Below are 26,779 nucleotides of genomic sequence, written 5' to 3' on the forward strand. Positions count from 1 at the left end.
GCCGTGAACTTTGATTACGCACTGTCACGATAAGTGCCATGTCAGGAGTCAGGAGTCGGAGCTAAGATCGATCTATACGCCTCTAAGTGGCCCTAATACTTCAAAAGTACTAGTTAGAGACGCCGTGAACTTTAATTACGCACTGTCACGACAAGTGCCATGTCGTTGACGCCCCAACGAAAAGTCAGAAAATGCTCGGGTAACAGAGTACTAAAACTAAAAACATATAACTAAAATATATTATATAAAATAACTGAACTCAAAATATAACCGACGCGTAACGAAAATCCGTACTACAAAGTAACGGAATAGATTCAATACTATTAGTAAACGAGAACAAAAGCCGCACTACGAAGTAACGGAATATAATTAATACTATTAGAGAAAGAAACCAGAAACCGTACTACGAAGTAACGGAATAAATAATACTAAGAGTAAACGAAAACAGAAACCGTACTACCAAGTAACAGAATATAATTAATACTAAGAGGAAACAAAGACGGAAACCGTACCTTAGTTTAGCAAGCAAAGCAAAACGACTAAATACACGGTTAACGACCAAGAGCGCCTACAATTTAATTGCAATCAAATCAGGTTTATTTAGCTTAGTTACGCTGTCCGTTTTGTTGGTTGGTTGATGTTCCGGCGACAAAGACTTTAAACTTTTAACATATATCTTTTCGTAGTTGTCTACGATTCTCAAAAGACATGCTTTCTTAAACACCAAATAATTAGTTATAATTTTATCAATATCAGTTACTTGTTTGCTAATTAAACAAGTTGTTTTGAATAAAATAAAAGTATAACTTCGTGGATTTAGATGTATTTATTTATATCTAAACAACATATATTTTGTTGAATGAAAACAATACGTATGGTATTAATTTGTTTGACTAGACCAGTAAGTTTTGGATTATAAAATACCATCACTTATCCCATTTAGTTATAAAGATAGGACTAGGAGAACCAACTATAAGGCTACTTTTTAGTTTATAACTTTGGAGCAGCATGAGAGCTTTTATAACACTTATCAAACGTCTGCAACATATTCATGGTTCACGTTATTAAAAACATGTAATGCAACTATATTAAGGAAAAGCTCTCAACCAGAATGTGTGTTTACGTTAACATATAAGCAGACGAGGAACAAACTAGATATTCAACTGATCTCATAATCAGTCACGTAAAAACACATAAAATAGTTTTTAGCCGCGCCGGAACCTAACCAACAGTCATGAAACAATTACGGTGAGCTCGAATTCGTTACCTCATAAGCCGAACAAAACCGTGAGGGAACACAGGTGTGTGACGGTTGCTGAATAGCGGAACAAGACGTCAATGGTGAGCAACAGTGCGGTACGCGGTGGCCGTAGCGACTATGACTGGTGACTGTGGCGATAGATTTTGAGTGGCGTTCGAAAGGTGACGGAGGGCGGTGATAGCTCCAACTGAGGCGGAGGTGGCGGTGGTGTCGCTAACGAAGGCGGAGGACACAAATATAACTGATAGGGTTATGGTGAAAGAGATTAAGAGGCTTTTTAAATCGATAGAGACGTGAAGGACATGAAATCAAACTCCTTATTTATTTGATAGTTTGTTGAGGAAGATAAACTTTCCCATCCATTTGTTATCGTATGTATCTATATTAACGAATTTGAAACAAAATCAAATCCCGATATAGCCGTATGGTTTGTTGAGATAGCCTTACGTAAGTCGGCTGTGATGCAGATCATGTGTTCTTCAAACTGGTTTTCACGAAAAGGCAATAATGGTCCCTCTACTTTGTTTCATAATTTATTTCCACAATTACTTAGCAAACATTTTACTTTAGTGTTTGTTTTAAGTAACCTTTTACTTTTGGTTATTATTACTCATGTGTATGTTAAAATAGTATTTATGTTAAAAAGTTTAGCTTATATTTCATTAACGTTCTACCCATTTACGAGATACTAACACTTTTAATTAATGATGTACTTGGAGGTGATAAGACTAGTTCAAAAATTATATCTTGAAATTTTAGGACTAGGTATGCTTATTATCTATCTATTTATTTAAATTGTTTATTTATATGAGTTTGCAACGATATACTACAATAATAATATTCAAATTCTACTTAATGGTATCTTTACTCAAATCATAAGTGATAATATATATATATATATATGTATATATATATATATCGTTAACAAGTTAACCCACGTATATATATTATCTTACCTCTAATACCATTTGATTACATATCAAATTTGAGTTCCCAACGAAATTCTAAATTCAATACAATTTCCATTAAACCATAATCATCTTATTTTATTATCATAAAATTTAGCTATTATAATTATTATCTGAAAAATTCGGATATTACAATTCTTCCTTCCTTAAAATAAATTTCGTCCTCGAAATTTGATATATATAATTAATGAAAATAAATTTTAGATATAACAAATACATAACAGAATTTAATTTTTCACTGTTTCGAACATCGAAAAATTAAACACACCAAACCACAAGAGTTTTGGTAGAATAGATGAAACTGGGATTTAGAGGTATTGGGAAGCGATGGCTTATTGGAGACAAATAACTGACAATGTAACAAATAAAATTGAATAACTAATGGCTAGAGAAGGATACCTAGTCGTGAGAATAATACTGAATTATTAAGTATATATCCTATGAATGTCTGAGTATTACAGTTCTACCCTTCTAAAAAAAATTTCGACCTCGAAATTAATAATTAAGCTAAAATAATTAAGCATAAATGAAATAACATAAAAAAAACAAATTCAAAATGAAACTTTAGACTTCACGGATTAGGAGAAACATAATGTTTTTTTTTTTTTTTTTTTTTTTTTTGAAAACGGAAAATTTATATGAATACATTTAAGATGACTAATAAAAAAAAATGGTAAATAAAGACATTAGCATGCACTCAATAGCTAAATCTAAAAACAATTAACTGACGCATGTGACTTATAAGTTGAACAAGTAGTAGCCAATCAGACACTTCGAAAAACCCAAGACTTAAATATAAAAATTCAAACACACGTCTTGAATGTTAATATAAATTTCTTAACTCGTATATAGTTAATTAAATAAATAACAAAAGGCACGTAACACTAGCACAGAATAGTGAAAACTTAGGATGTCATATTAGAGTATTAGAGAAACATTTATCGGCACAATGGGATTTTAGTAGCACACAAACGTACCTGTAAATTCACGATTACGTTCGCGACCATAATCGTCAATTTACCTTACGACCGCGTCCTAACTGTCCTTCCATTATGCATCTTAAAACATGGTTAACCTTTTTTTTTTTTTTTTTTTTAAAAAAAAAATTAGACGTGATGAAAAACTAATTAAGAAGCGATGTCCAAATTCTTATGCGTGCTTACTAATACTAAGTGTCGCATCTATTCAAAAGTATAAGTGTTTCGGAAACGTCTGAAGTCATATGTAATAGCAAAGTCTGAATGGGGCATAGAGGAGTAACTCAAATCATGATCTCATCAACTGTGTTGAACATTGTCTTCGGAAGTTATTGTTTTCTTTGGTAGAGAGTAAGCGAAAACAGCGGTAGAAGCACTTAACTTATTATAAACGAGAAAGTCATTAAGTGAAATAAATGTCAACGTACGGTCAATATTAGAGCGATCTTGTACCCTTAAATTTAAAATCACAAAATCATGAGCAAGAAAATTGAAAAGAAAGTAATCCTAACCCAGCGTCTACCCATTATCTCACAAGTCTGATTTTAAGGTTTAAGTTTTCTACAGGAAAGAGCCTTAGTTCTGATACCATAACTGTAACACCCCAACCCGGAACAGGCTAACGTGTTACTATTACAGATATCAAATCAACGCCACAATCCAAAATACAACAAAAATTAATGCAACCTACGTCATATTATTAAACCAAATGAATTAACTTTTAGAAGCTTGCACTTCATTTTTTTATCTCTCATCACTAAATTCCCAGAATCCCGGATCACCTGAAAACAAAATAAGAAAAACAAAACAAGAAAACACGGCTGAGCCAAAAATTGCCCAGTAACGGAAAGAACAATAGTATAGGTAAGGACAGACGTAAGAGAATAAATATACGAACTTCAATTCAAACTCAAAACCAACCCTTTTTACCTAAACATATACTTAATAAAATTCGGATGTATGATCCGACACTTGGCCAGAACATGGTCAAACGCATGCGGAAATATATCAGAACTATAACAAAAACACCCAGAGCCAGAAACATATAACTTGTAACATATAATGTGTGACGTGTAACATATAACGTGTAACATTTAACTGAACTATAATTAAATGCGAAACATAATCCGATACACGATCGGGACGTAATCTGAATATACTCAAATTTAACCAAATGCGTATACACATATCAAAACGGACCAGAAATATAGCGAAACAAAATATAATTACTAAAATACACGACGATGATGTTAAAATAAATAGGTCGTGTAATACGGAAGCACCCAGAGCCTAAACAGAGGGGTACACAGCTAGCTAGTCCATGCACCAAAGAGACGGTGTGAGTGGCGTGCACACATTGTTTCATCTCAAACAGAAGTCAGGAGTCAGGAGTCAGGAGTCGGAGCTAAGATCGATCTATACGCCTCTAAGTGGCCAAGGTACTACATGAGTACTTTCAGAGACGCCGTGAACTTTGATTACGCACTGTCACGATAAGTGCCATGTCAGGAGTCAGGAGTCGGAGCTAAGATCGATCTATACGCCTCTAAGTGGCCCTAATACTTCAAAAGTACTAGTTAGAGACGCCGTGAACTTTAATTACGCACTGTCACGACAAGTGCCATGTCGTTGACGCCCCAACGAAAAGTCAGAAAATGCTCGGGTAACAGAGTACTAAAACTAAAAACATATAACTAAAATATATTATATAAAATAACTGAACTCAAAATATAACCGACGCGTAACGAAAATCCGTACTACAAAGTAACGGAATAGATTCAATACTATTAGTAAACGAGAACAAAAGCCGCACTACGAAGTAACGGAATATAATTAATACTATTAGAGAAAGAAACCAGAAACCGTACTACGAAGTAACGGAATAAATAATACTAAGAGTAAACGAAAACAGAAACCGTACTACCAAGTAACAGAATATAATTAATACTAAGAGGAAACAAAGACGGAAACCGTACCTTAGTTTAGCAAGCAAAGCAAAACGACTAAATACACGGTTAACGACCAAGAGCGCCTACAATTTAATTGCAATCAAATCAGGTTTATTTAGCTTAGTTACGCTGTCCGTTTTGTTGGTTGGTTGATGTTCCGGCGACAAAGACTTTAAACTTTTAACATATATCTTTTCGTAGTTGTCTACGATTCTCAAAAGACATGCTTTCTTAAACACCAAATAATTAGTTATAATTTTATCAATATCAGTTACTTGTTTGCTAATTAAACAAGTTGTTTTGAATAAAATAAAAGTATAACTTCGTGGATTTAGATGTATTTATTTATATCTAAACAACATATATTTTGTTGAATGAAAACAATACGTATGGTATTAATTTGTTTGACTAGACTAGTAAGTTTTGGATTATAAAATACCATCACTTATCCCATTTAGTTATAAAGATAGGACTAGGAGAACCAACTATAAGGCTACTTTTTAGTTTATAACTTTGGAGCAGCATGAGAGCTTTTATAACACTTATCAAACGTCTGCAACATATTCATGGTTCACGTTATTAAAAACATGTAATGCAACTATATTAAGGAAAAGCTCTCAACCAGAATGTGTGTTTACGTTAACATATAAGCAGACGAGGAACAAACTAGATATTCAACTGATCTCATAATCAGTCACGTAAAAACACATAAAATAGTTTTTAGCCGCGCCGGAACCTAACCAACAGTCATGAAACAATTACGGTGAGCTCGAATTCGTTACCTCATAAGCCGAACAAAACCGTGAGGGAACACAGGTGTGTGACGGTTGCTGAATAGCGGAACAAGACGTCAATGGTGAGCAACAGTGCGGTACGCGGTGGCCGTAGCGACTATGACTGGTGACTGTGGCGATAGATTTGAGTGGCGTTCGAAAGGTGACGGAGGGCGGTGATAGCTCCAACTGAGGCGGAGGTGGCGGTGGTGTCGCTAACGAAGGCGGAGGACACAAATATAACTGATAGGGTTATGGTGAAAGAGATTAAGAGGCTTTTTAAATCGATAGAGACGTGAAGGACATGAAATCAAACTCCTTATTTATTTGATAGTTTGTTGAGGAAGATAAACTTTCCCATCCATTTGTTATCGTATGTATCTATATTAACGAATTTGAAACAAAATCAAATCCCGATATAGCCGTATGGTTTGTTGAGATAGCCTTACGTAAGTCGGCTGTGATGCAGATCATGTGTTCTTCAAACTGGTTTTCACGAAAAGGCAATAATGGTCCCTCTACTTTGTTTCATAATTTATTTCCACAATTACTTAGCAAACATTTTACTTTAGTGTTTGTTTTAAGTAACCTTTTACTTTTGGTTATTATTACTCATGTGTATGTTAAAATAGTATTTATGTTAAAAAGTTTAGCTTATATTTCATTAACGTTCTACCCATTTACGAGATACTAACACTTTTAATTAATGATGTACTTGGAGGTGATAAGACTAGTTCAAAAATTATATCTTGAAATTTTAGGACTAGGTATGCTTATTATCTATCTATTTATTTAAATTGTTTATTTATATGAGTTTGCAACGATATACTACAATAATAATATTCAAATTCTACTTAATGGTATCTTTACTCAAATCATAAGTGATAATATATATATATATATGTATATATATATATATATCGTTAACAAGTTAACCCACGTATATATATTATCTTACCTCTAATACCATTTGATTACATATCAAATTTGAGTTCCCAACGAAATTCTAAATTCAATACAATTTCCATTAAACCATAATCATCTTATTTTATTATCATAAAATTTAGCTATTATAATTATTATCTGAAAAATTCGGATATTACACATGTAGACTATAAGGCCTAAGACCGAGGGCCAAGGCAAAAGTGCAAAGCGTGAAAAGGCACCGCTTTTTGTATGTGACACACAATTTATATATGTAATTTTATTTGTTAATTCTCACTTCTAGAATTTAATATATAAATAACTTATACAAATAACTTATATTTACTAAGGATGAGATCGGTATCGTGCATGCACCTAAAATACTAATAACGACTATTAACAAAACGGGGTACCGAATACTGTATCGAATGTATTGGTATTTCGGTATGGTACCCGCCAGAGGGGGCAATCAGGGGCGGACCCACATATATGAGATTGGGGTCCCGAGACACCAATGTTTTTTAAAAATTCTTTAGAGACGGTATATTAAATTTGTGAATGACCCCATATAAATTAGTAGTTGGACCCCATACTACAAACTTCTATGTGGTGGAGTGGTAACTTTCTTGTTTTCCAAGTGAAAGGTCATGTGTTCAAGTCTTGTGAACCTGTTTTTTTTCTTTTTAAATTCCTATATTTATATGAAGTAGCATTGGGAACAACCGTGTGTGTATTATTTGACAAATTCCTACTAGATATAAGTTTATTAGGGCTTTAAACTTGCAGCAATGAAACAACAAAAAATTTACGGCTCACCTTCCTCCTCTACGTCACCGGACTATGCCATCTCCAGCTTCCGCCCCTCTTAACCAAGTCTCCGACTTTGTCTCATACAAGCCACAAAAGGTAATTTTATGAGTAATTGATTGATTTTGTAATGGTAATTTATGTTGTATTATCAAACTATGACTTAGTTTTGTTAAAAACTTGAATTTTAGAGCTAATTGATTGATTTTGTAACGGTAATGATCAAATTTCTGTTTATTACGATATTGTTTTTTTTTTAATTATATTCCTTGTCTCGACCCGACCCGAAAAATCCGAACCACCCAAATTTGGGACCCCGTTGGATAAAATTTCTGAGTCCGCCACTGGGGGCAATCCTGACCCAAATCCATTCATTTGGGTCAGTTTGGGTTATTTTAAAAACCAAATGGGTTGGTATAGGCTGGGTAGTATAATTAAAAGGGTCAGAACGGGTTATATATAAAAATATATAATATTAAGACGGGTCAAATTGGGTTGATGTTTTATAAAAAAAGGGTTGTTAGGGTTAATTATTCATCTGCTCGGTAACCCAATGGGTCAAACTATTTCTTCTAGCCACCACCGCCTCTTTAGTCTCTATTGCCGGCGGGTAACAACAGCCAATCCGTCACCACCACCAACCTTTGCCGCCGTGAGCTACAATTCGTCACCACCACCACCGCCGCCGACGTTCGCCGCTGAAAACTACAGTTCATCTTCATCTCTAAGTAATCAACTTTGATTGATTTGTGTATAGAGGTGGCAATTGGGTTGGGTTGGGTTGGGTTGGGTCGGGTCAAAACGAGTTTCGATTCAGTTTTTTTATTTGACCAACGAATCTGCGCGGTTTCCAACATGTTACAACTTGTTTTAACAACAAAAGCTTGTTTAAGTGATTTTTCAGTTCATTTCATCACGTAACAGCTCGTTTAAGCGATTTTTCAGTTCGTTTCAGTAAGTAACATCTCGTTTAAGTGATTTTTCATTTCGTTTCAGCACGTAACAGCTCGTCTAAGCGATTTTTCAGTTCGTTTCAGCACGTAACAGCTCGTTTAATCGATTTTTCAGTTCGTTTCAGCACGTAACAGCTCGTTTAAGCGATTTTTCAGTTCGTTTCTGCACGTAAAAGCTCGTTTAAGCGATTTTTCAGTTCGTTTCTGCACGTAAAAGCTCGTTTAAGCGATTTTTCAGTTCGTTTCAGCACGTAACAGCTCGTTTAAGCGATTTTTCAGTTCGTTTCAGCACGTAACAGCTCGTTTAAGCGATTTTTCAGTTCGTTTCAGCACGTAACAACTCGTTTAAGTGATTTTTCAGTTCTAACCACTTAAACGAGCTGTTGCGTGCTGAAACGAACTGAAAAATCGTTTAAACGAGTTGTTAAACGAACTGAAAAATTACTTAAACGAGCTGTTGCGTGCTGAAACGAACTGAAAAATCGCTTAAACGAGCTGTTGCGTGCCGAAACGAACTGAAAAATCGCTTAAACGAGCTGTTGCGTGCCGAAACGAACTGAAAAATCGCTTAAACGAGCTGTTGAAATGAACTGAAAAATCGCTTAAACGAGCTGTTGCGTGCCGAAACGAACTGAAAAATTACTTAAACGAGCAGTTACGTGCTGCAACGAATTGAAAAATCGCTTAAACAAGCTGTTACGTGCTGAAACGAACTGAAAAATCGCTTAAACGAGCTGTCGCGTGCTGAAACGAACTGAAAAATCGCTTAAATGAGCTGTTGCGCGCTGAAACGAACTGAAAAATTGCTTAAATGAGCTGTTGCGTGCTGAAACGAACTGAAACTTCGCTTAAACGAGCTGTTACGTGCTGATATGAACTGAAACTTCGCTTAAACGAGCCGTTACTTGCTGAAACGAACTGAAAAATCGCTTAAACGAGCTGTTACTTGCTGAAACGAACTGAAAATTCGCTTAAACGAGCTGTTACGTGCTGAAACGAACTGAAAATTCGCTTAAACGAGCTGTTACGTGATGAAATGAACTGAAAAATCGTTTAAACGAGCTGTTACGTGATGAAATGAACTGAAAAATCACTTAAACGAGCTTTTCTGTTAAAACGAGCTGTAACGTGTTGGAAACGCGCTGATTCGTTGGTAAAAAAAAATTGACTCGAAACCTGTTTTGACCTGTTCCTACCTTGACCTGTTCTAACCCGAACTTGTTGACCCTAATCCGTTCCGACCCGAACCAAAACAACCTTTTTTTTAAGTGACCCGTTTCGACCCTAACCCGTTTTAACCCTAACGCGTTCCGACTCATGACCCGTTTCGACCCAACCCAACCCAACCCAATTGCCACCTATAGTACCCGCTTTGATTTTCAATATCAATTTTGTTTTGTAACCAAAACCAAAATTTAGGAATGAATTCGGTTCGGGTTTTACATAAACATAAAACCAAACTGTTTTCAATTCATTTTTTTCGATTTCAAATGTTTTTTTTTTTTCTTGCACACCCTTAATTTAAAGGATTCATTGCCTTTTAAAAAAATAATAATAACTATAATAATAAGAAAGACATGAAGAAAACGTGTGTAACGAAGTGGCGAAAACAAACAATAAATTACCAATTAAATTAAAATCATCTTGTTGAATAATAATACTAATTAATTAATTAATAATATTCTTCGTTCCACCAACAACTTGTTCTCCTGAATCGGAAACCGCCTTCGTTATCGGTAATTTATTTTTAATTCAATCGTATCGGTACAATTCTGTTATCTCAATCGTTGATTTGAAATTGGAACGATTAATTCAGTTTAATCGTATTTGGTGGTTGAACGATTAGTTGAATTTTGGCATCGGAATCGTACGTTGATATTGAATGATTATGTTTGCAGTTTAGATTAGAAATCGTTTTGTTTTCGTTGTAGAAGCTAAAACTGTAATTGATATCATATTATTATTATTATTATTATTATTATTGATAGGTTTGTTAACGGTGAGTCCCAGTTGATTCAAATCTATGCTCGGTGTGAACGAGCCGAGCCGACCTCGAATTAGCCTTGTTTCGAGCTGGACTTGTTTATTATTTATTAATTATTATACTAATACTTATACCTGATTTTTATATAAATTTTCATATGTAACATAATGCATAGTATGTACTTATTAAGAATTATAATATTAATATATAAGTTATATTTGATAAATTAAATAAAAATTAGATAAGTAATAGGCTTGCGAGCCAGCTCAAGCTCGACAAGTGAAGCTCTGGCTAGTTTATTAAACGGGTTTATTTTTAAGGTCGAGCTCGTTTAAGCTCGGCTCGATTCAAATTTTTAATGAGCAGATCTCGAGTAGCTCACGAGCTGTTTGACTTGTTTACACCCCTATTTCGATGGTTTTGTTTATAAGTTGTTACATATATTTTGCTAAATTGCTTTCACAATGATTCTGGTTTAGTTCATTATGATATTGCCATAATTTCAGTTCTAGGTCATGTAATTCAAGTGATTTGAATTTTAGATAGCTAAAGTGGATAGAATGATCTCTATTATTGCCTGTCGGTGTCTATCCTTTTGTATGGGTGTAAGTACAAAAGACAGTATAAAGTACATAAATCTTGTAATAAGAGGTTAAATGAAGGTGCTGGTGACATATGTGTATGCAATGTTAGAATAATTTAAGTTTTAGAGGACTTTGCAAGTGTATGATAGATGGTGTCTCGATTTTTCTTAGGATTTCATAATATCTTCTTTTAATTTGTATGTGTTCATTTTCATTAGATAGTTGTAAACGTGTAATCTTGCAAAGATGGATGTGTATATGTATGAGCTCTGTTAGTTAGAACTTAAAATGTCTGTTTAAGATTTTTGTCAACAATTACACGTGATTACTGCAATATCTTGTTTCACCTCTGTTTCTTTATCAGATATTTTGTATAGTATCATTCATTGTTCTTTCTTTTCTTTCTCAAACTTATGACTTTAATGCATACCTTATAGTAAAACCGTCTTCATTAGTGGAACAAAATGATCATATATAATCTTGGTTTGTGGTGATATATACCATATGCTTATAAGTACTTGAATATTTTCCATAAATACCTTGCAATATACTATTCATTGCAGAAGGTGTTTTCTTATTGTTGATTTGTTGCCAACATATATCTTCTTATCACTTAATTGGAATTTAAAACTGTACATGGTTTAATCTTCCTGTAACTTTCTCTTATTATCACTTTGATATGGATTCAAATATGTACATTTAGCATTTGTAGTTTAATTCTTAGTGATGGCATGTGCCTAATAATTCATTGATGTTAAAATTGTGTTGTTTTTATTGCAGCTTGTGTGTACTTACATAAAGAAATAATGGATGAGACATCTAAGGTTTCGTCAGTACAGGAGGTAAGATTCTGAATTAGTTCAAAGTTCGTTTGTGAATGTTTATATAATAAACGAATTATGTCCGTGAATGTTCGTTTACATTCATTATGCTCGTTAGTTTAAATAATTTTTTAGGCCCAACTCATTCTACTTCACATTAGATTTAACTAACTTAGCTCAGTTATGTTCGTTCGTTGATGCTCGTGAACCGTTTGTTTGTACAGTTAACTAACAAACACGAACACCTTCATTTTCTTAACGAATAAACACGAGCAAGAAAACCTGTTCGTTTAACTGTTTTTGTTCTATCATACCGTTCATTTACAAGCACATGTAGCACAAATAATAACCATTACGTTTATTACATTGTGCTTTTTAGGAGGAAGTTATTAAGAAAAAGTACGGAGGCATTGTTCCAAAAAAGCCCCCACTTATTTCTAAGGCAAGATTCGTAACTTTGTAGACTTTGGGATTCATTGTAATTTTAGCCTTTTAGGTGTTGTTCGTTTTATATGAGATATTGAATTCATTTTAGGATCATGAACGGGCTTATTTTGATTCAGCTGACTGGGCTCTCGGAAAGGTAAACATCATGAGAATTTGTTGACTGGCGTTTTTTAAAATTAATATATATTAATGGACCTAAAATATAATGTTAATTTTGACAGCAAGGTGTAGAGAAGCCCAAAGGACCTCTCGAGGCTCTTCGGCCCAAACTGCAAGTAAGTGAATCTTGCTGTTTTATTACAAATTACTTTATGTTCCTAGAAGTGATATATTTCTATCTTATATTTTTAAGCGAGTTTTCGTTTACTTATTTGGCCCTGTTACCATTCAGCCAACTCAACAACAAACGCGATACAGGAAATCACCTTGTGCACCCGCAGATGGTGAAGGTACGTGTGTTAAAGTTTGACTTGCAACATCTGACCTTTTACGTTAAAAAAATTTAGAAACAGTTAACATTAATCTGTTTGCTGATAACTAGAAAACTCATATAATGAAAAATTATTCTGAAATTGGGTCGGGTAGGTTGACTAGAAACAATTGTTATTCATTTTTAAATAATACTTGTTATGCATAGTTACCACATTATCACAAAATTTATATTGCTAAATTGCTAAAACAAATTTTTCTACAAAAAATATAATGATGTAGAAGACTGTATGCATTACAAACACAATATAAGCAACTTTCAAACCATTCCACTCATTTTTCGTGGTAACTAATGGTTTACATAACCCTAAATCGGCTCGTGTGAGCCCAAATTTTATGTTTTTTTTAAACCATTTGGAGACCAAGCTTAGCTAATTTATTTGGTGTTTAAATAGATGGAAATGGTACACCGTCATCCGAAGACGCAGCCATGACTGAATGAGAAATTGGTGATCTCATGAAACTTGTTATTAATTCTCTCTTTTTTAGATTTCATGATTAAATACATGCACTGCAAACATATTATGATACATATATGCAATCTGCATTTTTTTTCCCTTTGAATGTTTTTGTTTCTGTTTTCTATTCTACTTCAAGCTATATTCAACTAGTTTTCCACTGGGATGAATTGCTCTGCTACTTTATAATGCTCCAAATTGGCTTGACTTTGACTTTTATTTCCAAACGAATTCGTGAACACTAAGCTTGATATAAAGTTATAAACACTCTCCCGATGCAACCAACATTAACGACACATTTCTCTGTAGTTTCATCTAAGTTATAGTTTGAAATGATAACAGTAAGATGTTATAATGAAATGAAATCTTTGAAAAGATAGTGATAAAATAAGATTTAGCTGTTTAAATCTGTAGTGATTAGGAACTAATAACTAATAAGTTTGGAGTATATTATGCTTTCTGGTAATTCCAGAAATAATTTATTCATGACTAGTGATTTCACAGAAACTGCACATTTAATAAGTTAGGATCCTAAAAATAACAAAGAAATCATAAAATTTAAATGCAAATATTAAATATGAGATTATATTACATGAGGTTAACTAGAAATTAAGACCAACTACAAATATTATCACCAAACCATCTCTCAACCACCTTTCAACGCATACTAACGATCATTTAGGAGGGCAAAACGTGATAACATATCGCGAGGCCCGACACTTATTAAGACTCGCAGAGTCATCAAACGCGTAACTATACGCTTTTGGGCATATTGCCTTGAAAAGATGCGCAAACAGTGTCGGTTTACACGTGTTTGGGTTTGCATAAGCGCCTGTACAACAATATTTAGGCGACATCATTGCCAAACACGCACTCTTACACCCGACAACTCGACCACCAACTTTCACCTCGAGTGCAGATGGACAACACACGTTTAGATCAACCTCACACGCTGCCCGACCGCACCCGACACCTCCACCAACCGGGGCCATTGCAACTGGAATATTAAACCCATCTACCAAACTCACATCATAGAAATGCAAGGGTGAAGTTGATGACCCGAGTGTCATTTCCACCACGGTGGCTGGCGGTTCACCGCCACTGCCCTGGCAGTGTAACTGGTCGGAGCAACCACCGGTGACACATTGACCTTTACCGTTATTGTTGAAATAACAACCTTGTCTTGCCCATATTCTCCCGGACCATTTATCTTGTACATCAATGACTACTTCCTCCGCGCTACCCAATCGGAAACCACCATCTTTCGGGCTCGGGTGGCCCGCACCGCCTTGTAGACCGGGCCATATGGTTTCCCTGCAGTTGTTGACCAGAATCAGCTGAACTCCATCTGCATTATGTAATTATGTTAAAAAGAGTAAAACATCTAAAAGTAAAACTCATTGATTTGTACATTTTTCCTACAAGATTCAAATCAATATACATATTTTCAGAAAAAATTGAATCATAATCAATGATAAAAACTTTTTATGTTAATAATAAAAATATATTATTAATATTACTAAATATATGAAGTTAATAATAATGATAATAATTATAATAATTAATAATCGATAAATAAAAATTTTGGCAATTTTTTTTAAATGTATTAAAAGAAAAGGTCTTATCCAAAATTTATAGAAAATTCCTACTAAAATCAAAATAAACTGAACATAACTATAAATAATAGTAGTAACAAAATTTTAAAAAAATAACGTTCCTTTTTTTTAAATACTAAAAAGATAAATAAATAAAAAATATCCTAATAATAATACAAATATATTAAAAAGTTAAAAATTTTGTCATAAACTTGTAAGAATTTCCCAACATTTTTGTTTTTTTCGCCGGAAATTTCGGTATGAAGTTTTAATGAGTAATCTAGTAGTGAAAGCTAGAGTAAATTATATGCAAAGATGAAGATTGAGTTTGGAGGGATAAAGGTTTGCATGGATTACTTGAAGTGAAGAAACATAGGAACATGCACATGAGTACTAAAATGAAGGGAGAGTATGATGATATCCCCATTGTTGTTGCTATGGTTGTGTGTGCTGTGCTGTGTTGGGTTTATACTTTATAGAGTGTCAGAGTATGTGTGTGTGTGTGTGTCACTTTCACTTTGTGGGAGTCAAAAAGATGGTTATAGATAGATGCATTGCTTCCATGGGAGGGTTGTTTTTGCATTATCTAAAGTTATAAAAAGAAAAGCTTGTAATACTATGATATCCACATCATATATGTTATGCATTAAAAATGTTACATTTGTGTTCTTTATAACCTTTATATCGAACGCCAACAATAAGATTCTCTTAAGTGAGTGTTTCTAATTTATAAAGTATATTTTGATTTCATTTAGTGTTTGTGCTTGAAAGAATATTATTATTATTATTAATAACTATAGAGTAAATTTCCAGGATAATTCTCGGATAAGTATTTGACATGTATCCAACCCATTCTATGAAGCTGGGTTTGTAACCCCGTGTTCGAATCCTGCCCAACCCAAATCGATAATCCTCTTTCGCAGTTAGGGCCAATAACAGTTCACAAATTCGTTCATTTGTGATTTGTCTTTGTTTTGTTAGAATTGTCAATGTTTCAATTGTAATTAGAGATGTGCTTTGTCTTTGTTTAATTAGAATTATCAATGTTTAACAGGGGTCGGAAGAGAGTTGGTGTCAAAATTTTATAAGGGTCGATCGGGATTTTAACATATATATACCAAAGGTGTAGGTCCGCCAATGGACTTAACCAAATTGGGTCCCCCTTCCTTCCCTTTTTGTGGACCGATTTCCAGTTCAGTTGTAATTGGAGAGTTAACCTTTACGAATTGTGTCCCCTATCCTTGGCGCTTTTATTAATCAAATTCTAGTTCGTGATAATATTACGTTTTAAAATATAGGTTTATAATGGTTGTTTCTAAAAATTTGTGATTTTTCTTTACATACAAAAAAAGTTTACATAATTTTTTTAGGCCGGTAAGGTATATTTATATTATTTCATTTTACAGAACTTATCTTTCTAAAGCATAAAACTCATTTTATTCGAAGGAATATGTTAAATTATTTAAAAACCTTAAAAAAAGTTGCTACAATGGACTAAACTTAAATACTTAACAACTTATGCTTAATGGTACCAGGTTAATGATACTATAATTATTACAATATTATCTTTGCTTTAAAAAGTGCCAAATCACATGCTTTAACATACCAATGTTACTCTTGTAAGCAACAAATAAACTCTTTTGACGTGTTAGAAGCTATAAAAGAGCACACACAAGTTAAAGAACAATAACCATATTTAGTATGGGTGGGGAATGAGATCTCATTTGCTTTATATCATCGTTATCAATCTTAACATAAAGATTAGTAGTAACACACAAGACTATACCCACATGTATTTACATTACTAGGAAACTTTATGTCATATAATAATAATCAATCATAACAATGAAGTACAACCGATGTTATATTATGTTGCATTTATTTTATAGGTATTGTGTAGAAACTAACAATTAATCATGATTGATAGGAATTAATCGAATTGAATTTATTGTCTAGAATTTTTGAAAAAACACATAAAAGTTCACACAAATACTTCAAAGTTCACATAGTATAGATGTTCAAAAAAATCCGAATCCGAATTATCCGGAAATCCGAATCCGAACTATCCGAAAATTCGGATATCCGAATCCCGGATATCCGAAAATTTGGATTCGGATTCGGATAGTAATTTTTCCGAAATATTAACTTTTAATATTATTTAATTCTTTTCATATGTAAATACATGTTTGAAAACCCTTAACAAATTTACTAGCGCCGCTCTCTGCTCTCTCAAAACCTCTTCCGCATCTCATCTTCTTCAGTCTCCACTTTCCTCCTCGCCGCCTCTGATGACCTGCGGACGACGGTGATTGTTCACATTTCCCCTTCGACTCCTTGGCATTCTCTTCCTCCTCCGATCCGATGGTGATTCCGACGGTGGTGTTGCAAATTTCCTAGATACCGGAGAGTGGAGATGTGTAATTAGAATTTGTAACATTTTTTTTTCTTTTTATTTTTTGATAATGGATTTAGAATTTGGGCCTGGCTATGTATTTGATAGTGGGTACGTAATTAGAATCTGGAACAAATTTTTTTTTCATTTTTTCGGATATCCATTTTACTATCCGAACGGATATCCGAAATTTCGGATACGGATTCGGATAGTGAAAACCACTATCCGAAATATCCGAAACTCCGGATATCCGGTTTTGAACACCCCTAGATCAAAGCTAAACAATTAAACGTAAATATAACAAATCAATGATAAAAACCAATAATTGGGATCAACAGGATAAAACCAAGGTCCGATTGCCATCCAAAAATAAAAAGAATGCCCCCATTTTAGATAATTTTTTAAAAAATGTCCCTTTTTTTAAAGTTCTGAATTTTTAAAGAATGGGCGATTTGGGTCTACCTTGGACCGACTCGGTCCAATTTTTACAACACTGATATAAGCGTGCATAGTGCAGCCAACGGTATACAACATGTATATAGCAGCTATTGTGAATTCGTGATGATATACGCCCATAGGAATATAAGTTAGCTTGAAACGCTATACATCAATATTGCCTACCAAAAGATTAATATGATGGCTCGACGAGGCGTGCGCATGAGCACATGTGAACAAGGGTGTTTCTACAACATGACCATATCTAAAACATGACACAATCTGAAATCTATAAACTGATCATAACTTATTTTTCAAACAAAAATTTATACAAGCAAAACATTAAATAGGAAACAAACAATAAAGAGCCACATAGATGAACCAAAGCATAGCCGAACACATGTTCCATTGGTTCACACTCAAGGACCAGGACCAAGTAGCAAAGGTGCATCTTTCTTTTCAGATTTGTCACCATTATTAGCCACCGGGCGGTTCAAACCTCTAAGTGGTGAAACCAAAACCCTAGATGCAACATCCGGGGGCGGTTCATCCGCATCATCACACACAAGTCCCTTCTCTCTGAGGGAAGACGGTTCGCTATAATGTGCGGTCCATAAAGAGTCCACAAGCTGTCTTTCATCCCTAATAGCCGCAAGATCTTCGGATGACATTAGGCTGATGTCGTTAATCCTTTCTTGAAGGACTTGTTTTAGTTTCTCATGATCCTCATTTGTATCATTTGTTTTTGCCGGTTTGTCCTTGCTGAGCTCATATAGACCCCTTAATGCGCCTTCACGGACTTCTGGATCTTCGCTGGTGGCAAGATGAGTCATGATTCGTGGGAACCCGAGCTCGGTGATGACTTGGCTGTCGTTGGGGTTTTCTTGGATCAAGTACTGGATCAAGTTGAGCGCTTTCCTGCATTTCATTTAAAAATAAGATTAGAAAATGCTGATTATGTGATATTCAGTACTCACCACTCGAAATCGACTCAATAGAAGCTTAAATCAAGCCTAGCTTAAACATGTTCAAGCCCGAGCTCGAACCTAGAAATAAGCTAGTCTAGTAAACAGATTAAGCCCGAGCCCGGGACTCACTTATCAACATCAAGTAGGTTGAGACTAAATAGGCTCGTTTAATGAGTCTGAAATTCACTTATCAAGCTCGAGCAGAGGCTGGCGTGTCTAAACGTGCCTTTTATTATATAATGTTAATGTTTACATAAAAACTATTATATGTAAAATGATGATAAAATGACAAAATATATATATCATGTTTAAAATAAAAAATTATAATTATAGATATACATAAAAAGAATTATTTAATAAATGCATATAAGTAATAAAATAATTGACAAACATGAGCCCGCTCACTACTCAAAATGAGAACATTAATAACTGCTTTTAAGAGCATTCCCAAACGCTCCTTTAGATCCCTAAGAACCATATAATCACCAGAAAAATAAGTATTCCCCGAACACTGAAAACTTACGAATGCAGCTTCAAGCCACAAAAACAGATAGTCCAGATCCAAACTACCCATTTCAATATTTCACAAGTTCTCACAGATTATACAAAAAAATTTTAACATATAATTACCTCTGGAATCTAACACTTTCAGAGCTGAGAGCATCTTTGAGAGCACTGTAACCATTTCCAAGACGAAATGCTGCAATCCCGGGTTTGTTATGCCTAATCAGAGCTAAAAACAAAAAAAAAGATAATTATAAGTTATTATCACACTATTTAGTATCAATATTAACAATTAATACTATATAAAGCAAAGTGCAGGGGGGCTTTTGACGGACTACTCACATGAGATTGCACCAAGTGATTTGGTTCGAACAGTGACATCATCATCAGAAGTAAAATTTGAAAGCAATGGTTCCATGCCATTTGCATCCATGACCAATTGCTGACTTTTTGGATTATTTTGAACAATAGTGCTTACAACCTCTGCAGCTTTGGCGCGTATGTTGGCATGTGAGTTCTTTAGATATCTTAGTAAAGGGGTCAAACCACCAATAGAGTGAAGATCTGTCAAAATGTGAATACATGACCTAGATTATGCACGGTTACTGAGTATATAATCAAGAGCATTTCTTGACAATTAATAACAGTTTCTAAATAGGATGATTAAGAGGATTGCCCACAAAGTGAAGATTCCTATGGTAAGCCTAAGAAGCAATTTCGTGGTGACATGTGGTGGTTCTTCAGTATTTTGTTGTTTTTCATATAACCGTGTTGTTTTCCATTATTACTTATAGTGTATTTTGTCTTGATTTACCACTGTTAATTGTGTTGTTATATCCTACATAACTGTACTGTTCTACCATTTGTTGGTGCCATTATAATGGCAAAACAAAACAAGTACATCATAATTGTAAATCAAAGCAAGTGCATTATAAATTTATCACTGTAAGTAAAACAAGTCAGTTATAAGGTAAGTGAAGAAACACAATTTTTGCAGAGTTATATGATAAAACAGCACAAGGTCATTTTCTAATAATATATATATATATTATATAATATATAATAAAGTAAGATGAAAGATTAAAGCAGCTTGGATCTATTTAATTAGTTTTTAATGTTTCTGCTTTCAAGTATTTTTCAATGGTAATTAACAGTTAGTTTCTAAACAACAGATGTAACAAAATATCAGATTGACAAAAGAAAGAAAACTATGAAAGAGAAGCTCACCATTGGCCATATCAATGGACTCCACATGCTCTTGAAGCTCATCAAGCATATCTACAATTTTATCATAAACATTAAAACACTTAGAAGTAAAATTAAAAGTATAGATTGAAGCTGTAAGTAATAATGAATAGTTATTATACCTTGGAGATCTGTAGCAGTAACACCTTGCTCCTGGAGGATATTATCAGGAGTTTGCATAACCTGAGTGATCTCCTTCATACGTTTAACCACATCAATGGTTTGAGCTTGCATAGCTTCCATGAACCACTTCCGATCCTCCTCACTATTATATTATAATAAATCAATCAGCAACAAAGAGGAAGGAAGGAATTGAAATAAAAAAATAATAAAGAGAGAGAGAGAATTGATGAGATAAGCAACCTTAGGTTTCTAGGGTTTCCAGTGCCATCGGAATGAGCAATACTCCACTTGAGCAGCCCGTCCCAGTTTGGTCCTTCTTTCGCCATATCTGCTAATTGCAAAGTCTGTTGTTAGGTTTTGCTTTTGTACGGAGTCTTTGAATATAACTAACGATGGATTGGTTATTATATAATGAATGGAGTTGGTTTTGGATTTGTGAAGAAGATGATTCTGGAACCTACTTACAACAATCTACTACCAAACGTCACTGGTAGGGTTGTAAACAAACACTAATAAACATTAATGGATAAAAGTAAAAGATTTACATACTAATTTCAAAAAGCATATTCATTACCGGGCATTCACGAACACTGTTGAATAAACACAGTCTCTGTCCGTGTTCGTCCGTTAAGCTTACCGAGCAAATTTCTTTTGTTCATGTCTAGTTCGTTTATTAAACAGACGAACATAAACGAACTTCTCACCGAACAGACGTCCGGTTCGTTTACAACCCTACTAAAGCATGGCCCATTTAATTAATGAGTCAAACAAACTGTTCTTAAAAGTGTTAGATATGCAACCCAAAATATGATTGGTTAGTTTCGTGTCATTTGTAACTCGTGTCAGGAATTGTCATCGCCATTCCTAGTTACATTTATTATTTATTGACACATTTTTTTAATGGCAAACAAACCTACGCCGGCCTAAATACTCATATAAGCCATTTATATATGTAACTAGTAAGATAGAAACCCTCTGCTCCAAGAAGATATGAGATACACATTACCACGACACCGTGTCTATCAGGGATATTTGCTGACACAAATAACTATAAAATGATTAATATAATCAAACTTCAAATTATGAAATATCCATAAATAGCACATATATCATATAAAGTCTAAATGCTACTTAACTGTAACTATTGAAAAAAAAATCATAAAAATAGTTATTTTTCTTGTCTTGATTATGATTTACATGTATAGCTAAAAGTAAAGTGAAAGTGACATAATTGTTACATGTCTACTTTAACTTACAAATACACTTTTTACATGAAATGCCTACATATATATAAGCATATAGCTCTTTAGAATCACAAGATCAATAAGTGTTTATGGCCAGTTCGTAAAGCCAATCATGTAAGTGATATTGTATAACATTGTCAAGTTATTAAAAGGCCACGACTCTTCTCACTTCATAACCACATGTTTTCATGTCATCTAATAAGACACAACTTAGTGCCTTCACCCAATAGCATATTTGAGGGAAGTGATGACCATATATCATCTTAAATTGCCAACACCTTCGAATCAACATCTATCATTGTTCTCAACATTTTGTCGTCAATGATGTCTTGCCATTAGGTTAATATTGTTGTTGTTTTCATTATTAACTGACTACGGGAATAACAACATAATCGAACATTGGTAACCTACCGTGCTTGATTGTAAAACACGTTTTCTCTAATAGAGACTGGTGTTAAGGTTGGATAATTGACCTTGAAAAGCATGCCAACATAACATGTTGCTATTGCCTACTCAGAAAATCATTTAAAGTCCAAAGAATAGTTACAAACTTTAACTTACGATGGAAAACGATGTTATGCAATTAACAATGAATTAAATGAAAATACACTGATTATTAATGTGGTCGTTGCAATCACAAAAACCATCTACAATACTCGATTCATTTGACCAAAATCGGCAATATGCTATAAGGAATTGATTCATGGAAGCATCAGTCACAAAACAAAAAATTGAAGAAAAAAGTTGGCATACATTGATTGCAATTTATGCTTGACAGTTAAAGTGAACTGCAAAAAACACAAAAGAAATTGGGTGATAATGTGCCTGCGGAAGCTCGTATTCTTGATGAAATATCAGAATTTCCGAACCCCAAATGGCGTAGTAGTAGTTAAAAAGTAACTGTTTTTCTTGTCTGTCACGATTAGAAACATTTCCTGTGGACAATGGATGGTCCAGATTCATCATATTCAGCCTTTGCGATCCACATCTGCATTGTATTAACATACAGTCAGAATCCATATCAATGCATAGGCGTGTGCATACAGTATATATCTTGCCTTTTGTGATATATTTAAGTGTCATGAGATTGAGTAACGGGTCAAAACACTACAGGTTGAAAACACCTTTTATCCAAATTTATAACTTTTTAAAAAGTAATTAGTGTTTTAATAAAAATTTACTATATAATGTCAATAATAATCAATTTACTTACTAAAATGAATCTGGATGATTCACACATTAGAAAAATCCTATGGTGTCTTTTGCCCCGTTTCTTTTGTAACTGTTTATTTGATGTTATATGTGTGAGAGATAAATTATAACACAAATCGACACGTCCTTAAGTTAACGGGAATGTCACATCTAGAGGTGGCATTTCTGATCCATTAATCTACGAAAAGGTCGATTCTAGTTAACTCTTATGACTAACGGGCCAAATAGGTTAGAATTTAGAAACTCAACCAGATTGTATTTTTAATGCATTAAACTCCCTAAGTCATTTTGTAAGAAAAGTTATACTGTAACTGAAATTATATAACCTAATGAAACTTAGATAGAAAAATGTTTTTGAGTCAACTCAACCTAACCTGTATATAGAATTTTCAGTTTCAAACCAATTAACCGAACTAAAAGTCTAAAACCATTGAAAACCAAACCGAACTATATGTTCGGCATTAAACCTAACCGAATTAGTTAATCAGTTTTCGGTTCTAGGAAACTCAACTCAATTAAATATGAGAAAACTGAATTACACTTTAGCCTAATTCCATTTTGATTGAAACTGAAACCGAGGAACCTGGATTACATTTTGATTGGGTTTTCTGTTTGAAACCAAAACCAAACCAAATTCAAATTGGGGTTTTTGGTTTGGTTTTACCAACTTTGAATTCAGTTCTGTTTCGAGCCAAGAAATCTTCAAATCGAGGAAGCCGAAACCGGACCCGATAATCACCACTAAAAATAATAACATATGAGAAAAAGAACTCACCTGCTGGAAGGTACTGAGAGATGCCAAAATAGACCCACCAATCCAGACACTATACTTCCTTTCCGGTGGAGCAACAACCTTAATCTTCATGCTGCTTGGAGCCAGAGCAGTAATTTCCTTGCTCATCCTATCAGCAATACCTGGAAACATAGTAGTACCACCACTAAGCACAATATTCCCATACAAATCCTTCCTAATATCCACGTCACACTTCATGATCGAATTATAAGTAGTCTCATGAATCCCAGCAGCTTCCATTCCAATCATCGAGGGCTGGAACAGCACTTCCGGGCACCTGAACCGCTCTGCCCCAATAGTAATCACCTGCCCGTCAGGCAGCTCAAAGCTCTTCTCAACCGACGAGCTCGTTTTGGAAGTCTCTAGTTCTTGCTCAAAGTCAAGTGCAATGTATGCCAATTTTTCTTTCATGTCTCGGACAATTTCCCGTTCAGCAGATGTGGTGAATGAGTAGCCTCTTTCAGTCAAAATTTTCATCAGGGCGTCGGTTAAGTCACGACCTGCAAGGTCCAATCGAAGAATGGCGTGTGGTAGTGCATAACCTTCGTAAATAGGCACCGTGTGGCTCACACCATCCCCGGAGTCAAGAACAATACCTGAAAAATGAAGCAAGTACCAGATAATTGGTTCATGTGTTTATTATGTGATTAAATGGTTGTGTGGTTTTATCAAATAATAACAAGATAATTAGTTGTAATAGAACAATTTTTGTTGTCTGAAGTTGTAAAACACTTTTTATGGAATCAACCCCTCCCCCTATTCATTCCATTTTTCAAACCACTCATTTGCATTGTATACACACCCGTATACATTTGTTATACATCCGTATACATATACTATGCACCCGCATACATAACAAATATAATCACATCAACAAAGGGTTGATTAGTAAAGTAGGGCTGCTTTAATAATTTCTGATTATTTAAGAAATGAATCAATAAGAAAAAGAAAAATCAACACTTTGGTGAAACAAAAGAGAAGTTTATTTTTTTCTTTAAGATGGTAGTAAAAGTTTCTCAAAGGATGTTAAAAGAGAGGTAATTAGTTTGTCCTAATTATCTCATCCCTTAAAATAGGAGTATTTGGGATTTTACTTTTTGAAATAAACAACCTCATACCAAAATCCAGACACACGAATAACAACATTAAAGATGCTTGTATAAACGGTATTAATTGAGAAACTTACCGGTTGTACGACCACTAGCATACAAGGAGAGAACAGCTTGAATTGCAACATACATTGCTGGAGAATTAAATGTTTCAAACATAATCTGAGTCATTTTCTCCCTGTTAGCTTTTGGATTAAGGGGTGCTTCTGTAAGTAGAACTGGGTGTTCTTCTGGTGCCACACGGAGTTCATTGTAAAACGTGTGATGCCATATCTTTTCCATGTCATCCCAATTATTCACAATCCCATGTTCAATTGGGTATTTCAAGGTTAAAATACCACGTTTGGATTGTGCCTCGTCACCAACATATGCATCTTTTTGTCCCATACCAACCATAACTCCAGTGTGGCGTGGACGTCCAACAATGCTAGGAAAAACGGCTCTTGGAGCATCATCTCCAGCAAAACCAGCCTTAAGAATGGAAAACAATGAGTTATGATATGAACTTACTAAGTTGTTTAAGAATTTTATAAATTCTATTATTTAAGAGATTGATACATAAATGACCACAAAGCTTTTTTTTCATAAAAAATATGATATAAATTTTGAAAACTAGTAGCATAAGATGCTCAAAAATATTTAATAAGGATAGATAGGTAAACAGTTATCCTAATAATTTGATACAAAAATAATTAGAAAATCAAGCAGGATCTGTTTATACAAGCGTTATGGAGTGTTTGGGATTGTAATTACCCTCAAAACAGATCTAGCAAATGTAATTGGTCCAGCAATAAGAAGGGAAAACACAGTCTTACTAAATGTAACTTGAGTAAATTCTATATATGAAGTTACCAAAGGTGTGTTTGAAGTTACTTACGAACACCATTATCTGTTTTATTACACTTTGATACAACGATAACCTTTATGAAAAGGCAAAAAGAAAATAATTAATTTAACAAACAATGCCAGGTGTCAAATTTTTATAAACATTGGATTCTATATATGAACTTTGTTCCAAAGGAACTGAAATGACATTTTACCACAAAAGAAACAAAGAATGAAAGTGAGTAAACAATAATGCCACTTCAAAACTTAATACCTTGACCATTCCAGTTCCATTATCACAAACAAGAGGCTGAATATCTTCTTCTGCCATTTTTTAGTACCTGTTTATTTGAATATTGCAACATTGAAGAACAATCAATGTAAATCTTAATCATCACTTTTGAAATATATGTTCAAAATAACAGAGATTAAAACCATAATATACATATATAATCACACGATGCATCACTGTATAAGCATAGAAAGCAAAGCAATAATACATCTTAAGGCATTTTGTGCACAAAAAAAGTGAAAAACAATGATCATATCTATTTTAATCCTCTATTAAAATTATTTGAATAACTTAATTGCACGATGCCTTTTCTGATGTTAAATTACTAATTCTGCTGCACTATCCTAGCTTTTATTTACTAGAACATTTTTCAGATTTTCAAAAATATGTTTTAACAGCAAACACAACAAATTAGAGATAAACTAATTGAAAAAAATTCATATATATATATATATATATCAATATATGATCTAAGAATCAATGGTAACCTACAGGAAACTTTATAAACCTAAAATTAATCGCTAGATGAATCAAAATCACAACCGCAGTAAGTGCAGATCATCACGAGCAATAAAAACAGGAAAATAAACACGGAGTTGATGAAAAACGAAATGTTCGATCGGTAATTGTATCATCAAACGCACAAA

At 33.9% G+C, this 26,779-nt stretch overlaps 4 protein-coding genes across 4 annotated transcripts; 1 reads left to right on the top strand and 3 right to left on the bottom strand.

Annotated features, from left to right (window-relative positions):
* The first annotated feature begins 10,247 nt into the window (after positions 1 to 10,247).
* On the top strand, positions 10,248 to 13,533 carry LOC143633624 (uncharacterized). Its single transcript, XM_077101888.1, has 7 exons — positions 10,248 to 10,348; positions 11,961 to 12,022; positions 12,381 to 12,443; positions 12,537 to 12,584; positions 12,670 to 12,723; positions 12,840 to 12,897; positions 13,333 to 13,533. The coding sequence occupies exons 2-7, from the start codon at positions 11,987 to 11,989 to the stop codon at positions 13,377 to 13,379; spliced, it is 306 nt and encodes a 101-aa protein (XP_076958003.1). The 5' UTR covers positions 10,248 to 10,348; positions 11,961 to 11,986; the 3' UTR covers positions 13,380 to 13,533.
* A 382-nt stretch (positions 13,534 to 13,915) lies between these two features.
* On the bottom strand, positions 13,916 to 15,451 carry LOC143633625 (thaumatin-like protein). The gene is made up of 2 exons (XM_077101889.1): positions 15,348 to 15,451; positions 13,916 to 14,743 (listed from the first exon to the last, which is right to left on the bottom strand). Exons 1-2 carry the CDS (start codon positions 15,415 to 15,417, stop codon positions 14,070 to 14,072), a joined length of 744 nt encoding a protein of 247 aa, XP_076958004.1. The 5' UTR covers positions 15,418 to 15,451; the 3' UTR covers positions 13,916 to 14,069.
* Positions 15,452 to 18,100: 2,649 nt separating this feature from the next.
* Positions 18,101 to 21,043, bottom strand: LOC143633643 (hsp70 nucleotide exchange factor FES1-like). Its single transcript, XM_077101903.1, has 6 exons — positions 20,898 to 21,043; positions 20,657 to 20,799; positions 20,517 to 20,567; positions 19,632 to 19,853; positions 19,416 to 19,518; positions 18,101 to 18,735 (listed from the first exon to the last, which is right to left on the bottom strand). The coding sequence occupies exons 1-6, from the start codon at positions 20,981 to 20,983 to the stop codon at positions 18,237 to 18,239; spliced, it is 1,104 nt and encodes a 367-aa protein (XP_076958018.1). The 5' UTR covers positions 20,984 to 21,043; the 3' UTR covers positions 18,101 to 18,236.
* A 1,544-nt stretch (positions 21,044 to 22,587) lies between these two features.
* On the bottom strand, positions 22,588 to 26,195 carry LOC143633626 (actin-like). The gene is made up of 4 exons (XM_077101890.1): positions 26,115 to 26,195; positions 25,093 to 25,486; positions 23,889 to 24,502; positions 22,588 to 22,889 (listed from the first exon to the last, which is right to left on the bottom strand). The coding sequence occupies exons 1-4, from the start codon at positions 26,169 to 26,171 to the stop codon at positions 22,824 to 22,826; spliced, it is 1,131 nt and encodes a 376-aa protein (XP_076958005.1). The 5' UTR covers positions 26,172 to 26,195; the 3' UTR covers positions 22,588 to 22,823.
* Positions 26,196 to 26,779: the final 584 nt, after the last annotated feature.

This window comes from Bidens hawaiensis, unplaced genomic scaffold, assembly GCF_021521415.1.
Source record: "Bidens hawaiensis isolate Kalapana, Puna unplaced genomic scaffold, B.hawaiensis_p1.1 tig00006836_1, whole genome shotgun sequence".
NCBI classification, from domain to species: Eukaryota; Viridiplantae; Streptophyta; class Magnoliopsida; order Asterales; family Asteraceae; genus Bidens; species Bidens hawaiensis.

Coding starts and splice junctions, on each gene's coding strand:
- LOC143633643 (XM_077101903.1), bottom strand. CDS start 20,983: ATGGCGAAAGAAGGACCAAACTGGGACGGGCTGCTCAAGTGGAGTATT. Junction 19,519..19,631: donor ATCACTTGGTGCAATCTCAT/GTGAGTAGTCCG, acceptor TTTTGTTTTTAG/CTCTGATTAGGCATAACAAA. Junction 18,736..19,415: donor GAAAGTGTTAGATTCCAGAG/GTAATTATATGT, acceptor AATGAAATGCAG/GAAAGCGCTCAACTTGATCC.
- LOC143633626 (XM_077101890.1), bottom strand. CDS start 26,171: ATGGCAGAAGAAGATATTCAGCCTCTTGTTTGTGATAATGGAACTGGA. Junction 25,487..26,114: donor ATGGAACTGGAATGGTCAAG/GTATTAAGTTTT, acceptor TCCATTCTTAAG/GCTGGTTTTGCTGGAGATGA. Junction 24,503..25,092: donor TGCTAGTGGTCGTACAACCG/GTAAGTTTCTCA, acceptor TTCATTTTTCAG/GTATTGTTCTTGACTCCGGG.
- LOC143633624 (XM_077101888.1), top strand. CDS start 11,987: ATGGATGAGACATCTAAGGTTTCGTCAGTACAGGAG. Junction 12,585..12,669: donor CTGACTGGGCTCTCGGAAAG/GTAAACATCATG, acceptor TAATTTTGACAG/CAAGGTGTAGAGAAGCCCAA. Junction 12,724..12,839: donor CTCTTCGGCCCAAACTGCAA/GTAAGTGAATCT, acceptor GTTACCATTCAG/CCAACTCAACAACAAACGCG.
- LOC143633625 (XM_077101889.1), bottom strand. CDS start 15,417: ATGGGGATATCATCATACTCTCCCTTCATTTTAGTACTCATGTGCATG. Junction 14,744..15,347: donor CCTATGTTTCTTCACTTCAA/GTAATCCATGCA, acceptor TACATAATGCAG/ATGGAGTTCAGCTGATTCTG.